Raw genomic sequence first — 10,000 nt, 5'->3', positions numbered from 1 at the left:
TCGCTGGCAAGGTCACACGGAAAATTTCGTACACATTGCAGTTTTAACTAGTATATGTAAAGTATGTACATTGAGGACGACAGGAAGTTGTGAGGGTGTGAATAGGCCTTCATATCTCCGTTTTCATCCAAAACGTTATAAAAAACGAAATACATTTCACAGAACGTGATCGCTACACCATTTTTCCAGAAATTTTATCACCTCATTTGATTTTTTTTAAAAACCGGACGCTCCCCTTCCCCTCTCTGGCTGCTTCTCGACAGGATACACTTTCCTCCACACGCCGTCTACTGCTCAGTTTTCAGTGGACCGCCTGTGTTTGCAGATGCGTCAAGGGATTCCACCGACAGACACACGGATGTGCTTTCTTAGAATATAGGGAAACGAAGCTTTATGGCCCTGTTTTGCCTCATAAGTCATACTGTCAGAAAATAAATAAATGAAAAACGCGGGAAAGGCTAATTGTGGCAGACCTCTTTAAAGTAAACAAAATGGTGTGCATGTATAGTTTTCCATAGAGATTTAGAAGGTACGTATGCAAAGCTGAATATTATTTTTTTCATATCCGGCGCTTGTATTCGTGATAAGGATGTTGATAAAGTGGTAAAGACAGGCAATCATTCGTATCTGAACTGTGAAGATGGCGTAGCATTCGCATCTATCAGAAAATTACGGTAATTCTATTTTGTTTCCTAAAATATATCCTTTAGACCGCTAATATCGCGATTATAAATACTGTCAATCTAATAAAATTTTAGTCAAGTATTTTTTAAGCTATTTTTCCTAATTTACATTCACCTCATAGTTTATCAATGTCTTGAAACTTTTACATATCCTCCCACATAACAATAATAGCAATGACTATAATGATTATGATAATAATAATAAGAAGGCAGTAGCAATATTGTGATATTGCTGCCATAATAATAATAGTAATAATGATAACAATTTATATCATTAAAATTTCTTGCCTTCGTTGCACTGTAATACCATTGATGCTATTATCATCATCATTTAATGTAGCGTTATCCTCACTGCTGGCTTCATCATTTATTGCACCATCATCACTGCAGTCATTGTCATACGTTCATTGCAAGTAATGCGGTCATTATTTGCCTTGTTTTTTTTTTCCTTTTCATAACAGGATATAGAGGCAAACTAAGGTAACATTTCCGGTCATGTGATCGAACCAACTATTCTTAGCTATGTTGTGGCTTTCATATATATATGTATATGTATATGTGTGTATGTATATGCATATATGCATATGTATATATATATATATATAATTATATATATATACATATATATATATGTATATATATATATATATATATATATATATATATATATATATATATATATATATATATATATATAAATATATGCAACACATATATATGTCAGTTCACGATTTTTTCTTTCGAAATTCGTAAAAAGAGATAATAAAAAAAAAGTAACAACATCATGACCTCACTGAGTCACGCGATCCCCTTCGTTCTGTGTACTTTCTCGGACCAAAAAGTATTGCATTTTTACGTGAATTTTCTGGAAGAGTGATCCCAACCCTTTCCATTCTGTGACCCCCCGACCAATATATATTGATCTCCATGGCTCCTGTCAGTGACTGTCATCTTTTCAGATTCGTTTAATACTAGTTATGAACAGTGTGGTGGCGTCAGTAGCTATAGGACAAGAACATTTTATGGAAAGATCCCAATCTATTGATATGTGAGATATGAATATATGTAGGTACTGTGGATGAGTTCAAATTTAGTTTAATTCGACGTCAAAAAATTCATATTGCTCCATTCCCCCCAAGAAACTACACACACACACACGCACATAAACACACACAGAAATAACACATAATAGCACAGACAAAACCAAACAACTACACACAAAATATGTCAGTACGTAGCAAGGCTGCAATACCTTATGCAGACCCTGATGTTATTATCAATAATGATAATAGCAATAACCATAATAGTAAATAATGATTATCATAAAAAGATAATCATAACGAAAATGATAATAATAATGATAATCATAATGATAATGATGATAATAATAATGATAATCATAATGAAAATGATGATAATAATAATGATAATCATAATGAAAATGATGATAATAATAATGATAATCATAATAATAATGAAAAGGACAATGATCATGATAATAATACACGAAATGTAAAAAGCCAGTGCGATCAGCTTTTAACCCGCTGGGCAGCAGAGAGGATGTCATGTCATGTCGCCTCAGAACGGCATATCTCGAGGCCTTTTGCACCAGTAATCTCAGCAGACAGGAAACCGCTTGAATGTCAGCGACGGAGTGACAAATGAGTAGATTGGTAGACAGACAGATGGGTAGACAGATGGATAGAGTGACATAGATAGATAGATAGGTGGGTAGATAGATAGAGGGATAGATATAGATGGATAAATAGATAGATGGATAGATAGATTGATAGATGGATAGATAGATAGATTGATAGATGGATAGATAGATAGATTGATAGATGGATAGATAGCTATAAAAATAGACAGATCGATTGATGGATAGATAAGTAGATAGAGATTGATAAATAGGACAGATAAGTAGATAGATTGATAAATAGATGGATAGATAGACAGATAGATGGATAGGTAGCTATAAAAATGGACAGGTCGATAGATGGTAAGATAGGTAGATAGATTGATAAATAGATGGATAGATAGACAGATAGATGGATAGGTAGCTATAAAAATGGACAGGTCGATAGATGGTAAGATAGGTAGATAGATTGATAAATAGATGGATAGATAGACAAATAGATGAACAGATAGATAGATAAGTAAATAGATTGATAAAGAGAGATTATTATTGTTTAAAGTACAAAGCATACACACACAGAGATATCTATATCTATCTATATATATATGTATATTTCTATATATATATATATATATATATATATATATATATATATATATATATATATATATGTGTGTGTGTGTGTGTGTGTGTGTGTGTGTGTGTGTGTGTGTGTGACATCTTATTGCCTTGAAAAGACAATAATCCAACATGTTTCCTTCCTGAATCCTTCAACTTCGACCTTTTTTCGCTGACACCGACGTCTTGTTTCAGCTTCAGCGCGGAGATGCAGCCTTCCCCTCCATCGCGACCCGCTGCCTTACAGACGCATTCAAATCACGTTTCTCAAAATGGCAGCAACTTGACATTCACAGAGCAGGATCGATGCTTGCTACGGCTGCAGAAGATAATGAAGCGTGATGCGAGAGACGTTTTGCACTATGTCTTCCTCCTGGGTACTCGGGATCGGGACGTCACTAAGCCCCTGGACAGTTACTTGTTCAGTCTCGGCTTCACTGTGCATCAACTGAGAGCCAGATTCAACAAGTCGCAGCGAGAAAAATTTCTTTCGGACTACGATGGACACAGCTATGACGTCAGCCTCCTTTGGACTTGCATCATGCTCACTTGCTTCCGCCACGATCCGAAGCTGTTCTGGGTCACGTCGTATTTGGAAAGTCTCATCTCAGCTATCAAGAATTTTAGGAATACGATGATGCATGACGGGTTCACGGGCAGCCAGACGGATTTCATGCAGGAAATGGAAAAGATTCGGAAGACGTTGATCGAAATTCTTACGACAGCGGGGGAGGTTTATGGCGTTGATGACCAAACCATAAGTCAAAAGGTCCAGAATCTGAACTTGAGCATTAATAAGGTAAGGGACGATTCGTTTGATAGTTGGGATATAACAAGTTACCAGAATGAAAACCTCTTTAGTCTCAAGCTGGAGATGATTCTCTCAGATGGTGTTCAAGAACTAAGGTCTCTCTACTCGCAGTGGTCCTGTGTCACTCCTGTTACGTTTTTATTCGATGACATGCAGCTGAAAGTCGATGCGATTTATACCTCTCTCAGTATTGTAAAAGGAGGTCCTGAGGGATGCAACCAGGAAATCAATTATGAAGATATAATCCAGTATGCACAAACCTCAAACACACAGACAAGTTTAAGCAACGTTGCTCAAATAATTCTTCTTGAAGGGGTTTCTGGGTCTGGAAAGAGTACCCTGGCGAAGGTCCTGATGTCGCAATGGATCGCGAAGAAGAGCGCAGTCAAGGGCCTGGCCGACTTCGACTTACTGATTTATGTGGAATGCCGGAACTCTTCCTTGTCCACTTTCTCGCACTACCTCTCTTCCCTCATGCCCAAGACGGCGAGCAGTTTCATGCTGGACGACCTGCTCAAATGTGTCTTGAATCTCCGACTACTCATGATTGTTGATGGTCTGGATGAACTTAATGAAAATTCGTCATCGTTTCTTGCAGAAATCTTGCAACTTAAGAGGACTGTAGACATTACAATTTTCTGTACAACTCGACCAGAAAAAGTGAAACAGTTTTGGAAATTGGTTCCCGAGGGATTTCAGGTTACCTCTCTTGTGATTATGGGTGTTCCTGAAAGCAGAAGAATAGACTTTGTGCTTAAATACTACAATGAAATGAAGAAAACCCACACTATCCACAACACAGAAGGCCTAACAAGGTTTCTAACATCATCGAGCCTCAGAGACCACTGGAGATTGCCACTTAATTTGATGCTCGTGGCTATGCTGTGGGCAAAGTCGTCTGGTTCGAAGGAAGACAGTCTTTCAACAACTACTAAACTATACATTGAATTTCAGCGCATAACAAAGGAGAAGCTCATATGTAGAATCAAAGGGAATGAGAAGACCCGGCATCTAGAAAACCTAGAAGAGAAGCTAGAGAAATTTCTTAGCACCTTGTACTGGGAAGCACTTCGTAGCCTCGGGCATGATGACATATTCTTACCAGACGAGTCGACAAGCAGGCTCCGTGATGCATGTATTTCAGTCGGTTTGCCCTGTGAAGAAGTTTTTGGTGCATTTTTTATGCAGATGAACACATGGACTTCAAGTGGACCTCACACACGCACCAGTTTCTTCCATAAGGGGATGCAGGACTTCTATGCTGCATTATTCATCTTGAAGAAACTAAATAATGAAATGACAAATGTCTCAGCCTTAATTCAAGGATTCCAGAATGTCATGGCTTTACATAATATTCAAGACGATGTTCGTCAAGAAATCACAAAAACTGTGTCAGATATATTTACAAAATATACGACGTTACCCAGTACATCTCCCTCATCAAGAAACACAAATATGGGATATTCTAATGGCAAATGCAATTATGTGAACTGTAGTAGCATTTCATTCTCAGAATCACCTGTCAATGAAATTTCCCTTAAGCTAGGTAAAGACAAAGACTGTAGTGCAAAAGAGAAAAATCAAGAGAGCACATATGCCCATTTTGACGATAACGTGGCAGGGGTGACAACTAACACGGTTGGGGACTCTGTAGAGAATCTTTACAAGGAAAGTACAGTAAGTAAGGAATATACCGAGCCTGCTTCTGAGAAGAAGGCTATTCGTAGTAAAAAGCAAGGAGAACGAAATATAAAAACTTTAATTGCATCAAAAACTTTATGCTTAAAAGCTATCATGACGTTCACATCTTACATGCCAACGGCAGCTTCAACATCTGAGGTGAAGAGAGATTCTGCGACGCAAAGGACAATGGACACTTCAACACCACGTTGCTGGAGCATTGCAAGGACTTTAGAAGAATTAAACCAAGGCAAAATTAAATACTGTACTATGAATAAATATCAGAATATGCTGTTGCACCTAGGTGGGTTACTACACAACACTTCAGGGAAGTTGGAGAGGGAAATAGCAGAGGAACTTGTCACCATGTTAGTTAAGAGTAACTTGCAAAGCAGGAGGCAGTGGATCGATTTGTTGTCAGAGGTGGAGTGCGATGATGAAACTACTTGTGCTGTGTTCCGACACGTGCCTACACTTGTTAATGGTCTGGTGGAGGTGGAAGACACGACTGTTGATGTCTATGCTGCTTTGCTTCGGCTGGGTTGCCCATCTGCAGTGAAGATACGAATCAAAGGGGACGCCGAGAAAATCCCTCGCTTACACAATTTACTAAAAGTCTTGGCAAATGAAAGGACTCTTTTGATGCTATATTTCTGGAAAGATTTTCAACATGCCAGGCACTGTCAATATCACAATGACATGGCACACGATGTTTTCAGTCGGTAAGTAAACTAACTTTCTAAGGTTTTGTAATCTCATGTACACATGTAGACACTAATATACACATAGCTAGGCATTCCCGTGAGTAATCAGCAAATCATCAAATCAAATCACTTGCATATTATCATGATTTATCTCGGTTACAGATGTCATGTGACAAAATTTTCCGGTTGCTTGGATCGTCGCACAGCTACTTGCCTTCCCAACACACTCGAGGGCCTCTCGCTGGCCATCGTGGACGACCAGCACTACAAGGAACTGACTCCAGTCTTCACGGGACTCCTCTCGGCTGCTCCTCGACTCTGCTTCCTGTGTGAGTCATTTTCTCCTTGTGAAGATTTGAGGACTTGCAGATTCTTAGAGAATAAGAAAAGCGTCGTTATATATTTAGTAGACCTGGGCAATTTTCTTTCTTCTTTTCACTTTGCAGGGTTGCACATTACTACTAGTACTGATTTCTCCATTCTGCAACCGCTGCCACATATACGGGACAGCCTTCGCCTCTACCTGAGCCATGTGGGGGACAGTGACATCAAATGGGTTGCCAAGACATGCCTGGCCCTCAAACCTCCCTCTAAGTCAGTACAGTATTTCGAAAACTGTCAAAGGTTTCATGTTTTTTGTTTCTGTTTTACAGTAACTTCTAAACTTCATGTTGAAAGTATTTTTTTCTAGTATCGATCCAACATTGAGTTTTTGTACCATCGTACCTCATGAGGAGCTTTAGTTTATCTAAATCTTGAAATGTAGTAAAGCTACTGATACTATGCATTATCATAGGGACGCCTGAATCCACGTTTACAATTATGATTTATTTTACACAGATCTTAATCACCAAAACACACTAGAAATGAGACAGAGATCTCAGGGAGAAGAAACTAGGAGAAAAAGAGGGTTGAGAGAGGGAGGAAAAGGGATAAGGAAGCGAAGGAGAGGTGTAGGGTTTAAAGTGTTAAGGGAAGAGTGAATTTTCATTCTCTTGGCAGGGAATATACCAATCTGAGATTCCCTCGGAGTGACCTCACTACAAAGGGCTGCAGGAAGCTAGTTCAAGCTCTGAAGAAAGCACAGGTGAGACTGGCCTTCGGAGGGGTATGGGTGTCCTCGGCCAAAATTCTGCATGAAGAGGAGGAGGACGTGGAGCGCAGTCTGAAGACGACTTGCAAAGATATCCTGGGCTGCAATTTCCGCCTGTGAGTCATTGCTGTTTCGCCCCTTTCTCTGTATATTTTCTCTCCTGTTGTTCCTCTTCTTGTATTTATGCCTGCTTCTATCTGTACTTCTCACGCAAGCTAGTTTAGGTAGACCACCGATTCTGTACCAAATGACTTCACAGACTTCTTAGACCACAATATCCCATAAATTTATCCCTCATTGTGGATTTCAAGCAAAATGAACATGCCGGAGGTGGGTTTTGATGGTTTAGACCTAGGGAGGGTCCTCATTAGCAGTAATGGAAGTATCCTTGAATTATTGTGTGACCTTTGTTGCACTGCAAAAAGAATAATCCAGTGCGGTCATGGATGAGAAATCGGTGGTGTACCTGTATAAAAATGCTTATAAGCATGTTGATTATATATGACTATTTATATACTCATGTTTGGATAATTAAGTGCCTCTGCAGAGACTTAATTCCAATCTTTATTCACAGGACAACCGAGGATGAGATATGGTCCAGCTAGTGATAATAAGAATACATGGAGATATTTATCACACACACACACACACACACACACACACACACACACACACACACACACACACACACACACACACACATATATATATACATATATATATATATATAATTATATATATTGTATATGTCGAGTTCATATTTTTAATTTTCTGCCGCCAACATTACGACACACACACACACATAAAAAAAATCTAATATTGTGAAATTAGAAATTAATGTTGTCACCTCTGAATCTGATTAATCCTCTATATGAACAATCAATTAGTAGCAGTGCCACCATTTGGATTTTGTTTTAAAATAAAGGAGGTACTCCGAAAACCCCCCTCTCTATTTCATTATGGTATCAGTTTGGTAACTGGCACGGCAGTCTAGGCAAATGTGGGGTGGCTGGTTCTTCTCAATGGTTGGTGATATCAATTAAGTATGGTCTAGATAAAGAATGCTCCTGCAAAATAAGTGGTCATGAAATCAAATTGAAACTTTTCATACTGGAGGACAGAAAAAAATTAATACAATTCCAAAATCATATCTTAGCCTAAGTATGTTAGATACGAAAAATATCAATTGTACTCTGTATATAAGAATATATATAACATTTTAGAAAGACGCCGGTTACTGGTTAACACACTTGTTTGGCTGCTTAGGGACAGTATATAACATTCCCTGCCCTTGCACTATTATTTCACACTTCCCGGACATTCTACTACTACTATTGAGGTTTAATTTCTTTGCCTCTTTTGTCTTGATAGACATTCACCTGTAAGCGACATCTTGAGGCCAAACGCAGGTATCGTAGGGTGATTACCTGGCATCCCTTGCCAGTTTTCAGATGCTGCTGCGATCTTATGACTGCGCCAGTGAGGTTTTCGGCCAGCGCAAACATTTCTGGCAGGCCATGTTCCTTTCTGGATGCTGTCCTGGTTCAGGAGGTAGCCTGTCCTGCACTGGACCTGCCCTATGACTACCAGCATTGGTTCCTCCTCAAGGTTGAGTAGTGTCTTGTCCCGCCTGGCTCCTTGTGGTCCCTGTTGACTCTACTAGTTTCCGTCCTCACTTGGTCTGTTGTCCCTCGCCCCTCTCCTGTTGTTACTCATTTCTGCCCCCAAAACATCTACCTCAAACCAAAGTGCACTGGTGCTTTACCATGAATTTTAAAAGTACTTGCTGATCAGCATATCAGAGACCATACTTAAAAACTCAAAATATCTCTTCTGATTAGTAAGACCAAGCCAACACTGCTGCCAACCAAATGTCAGGTTCATATTTTAAAATTTTTGCCGCTAACATTATGACTCGCAAAAAGAAAGAAAAATAAAATGTAATATTGTGAAATTAGAATTTAATGTTGTCACCTTTGAATCTGATTAATCCTCTATATGAACAATTAATTAGTAGCACTACCACCATCCGGATTTTGTTTCAAAATAAAGGAGGTACTCCCCTCTCTATTTCGTAATGGTATGAGTTTGGTAACTGGCACGGCAGTCTTGGTAAACGTGGGGTGGCTGGTTCTTCTCAATGGTTGGTGATATCAATTAAATAGGGTCTAGATAAAGAATGCTCCAGTTTGAGACATTCATTACCATGAAATTAATAAATTATATCACAAAACAAACAAACAAACAAACAAAAATAATTACAGGATGACACTTCTAAGCCATAATATGCCTGAGCAAACAACACATAACAAAACTAGATTCACTGATAATAAACAATGATAATGAAAGTGTATACAACTTTTGCTGGATGGGGGTGGGGGGTGGGGGGGTAGGCCCTTCTGCCATCACGCCATTAACTTTCGAAAATAACATCTCGATCCCACCTTACAAACCACAGTCCTGTCACAGGCATCACAAGATCTACCCTCTTTGATGAGACCTTCACTCCGATGCTCCTAGGGGCCGAGGTATGAAGTTTTCAGGGGCATAGTCGTGGGTTCCCAAGATGTATTTATATATGTATACATACATACATACATACATATATATATATATATATATATAGTATATATATAGACACACACACACACACACACACACACACACACACACACACACACACACACACACACACACACACACACACACACACACACACACACACACACACAACCCCCCCATATATATATATATATATATATATATATGTAAATA

At 38.9% G+C, this 10,000-nt stretch overlaps 1 protein-coding gene across 1 annotated transcript; it reads left to right on the top strand.

Moving 5' to 3' along the window:
* The first annotated feature begins 281 nt into the window (after positions 1-281).
* On the top strand, positions 282-9,179 carry LOC113817750 (uncharacterized). The gene is made up of 6 exons (XM_027369838.2): positions 282-529; positions 3,133-6,150; positions 6,295-6,461; positions 6,579-6,726; positions 7,135-7,341; positions 7,800-9,179. The coding sequence occupies exons 2-6, from the start codon at positions 3,146-3,148 to the stop codon at positions 7,828-7,830; spliced, it is 3,558 nt and encodes a 1,185-aa protein (XP_027225639.2). The 5' UTR covers positions 282-529; positions 3,133-3,145; the 3' UTR covers positions 7,831-9,179.
* The last annotated feature ends 821 nt before the right edge of the window (positions 9,180-10,000 follow it).

The sequence above is a fragment of the Penaeus vannamei genome, chromosome 15, assembly GCF_042767895.1.
Source record: "Penaeus vannamei isolate JL-2024 chromosome 15, ASM4276789v1, whole genome shotgun sequence".
Lineage (NCBI taxonomy): Eukaryota > Metazoa > Arthropoda > Malacostraca > Decapoda > Penaeidae > Penaeus > Penaeus vannamei.
The sequence above is the reverse complement of the archived record's forward strand: the minus strand, read 5'-3'. Positions and strand labels throughout refer to the sequence as shown.

Bases quoted from the DNA above. Each gene is read 5' to 3' on its own strand.
- LOC113817750 (XM_027369838.2), top strand. From the start codon at position 3,146: ATGCAGCCTTCCCCTCCATCGCGACCCGCTGCCTTACAGACGCATTCA. The intron at 6,462-6,578 runs GTGAGTCATTTT...TTCACTTTGCAG, and splicing joins TCCTCGACTCTGCTTCCTGT to GGTTGCACATTACTACTAGT. The intron at 6,727-7,134 runs GTCAGTACAGTA...TTCTCTTGGCAG, and splicing joins GCCCTCAAACCTCCCTCTAA to GGAATATACCAATCTGAGAT.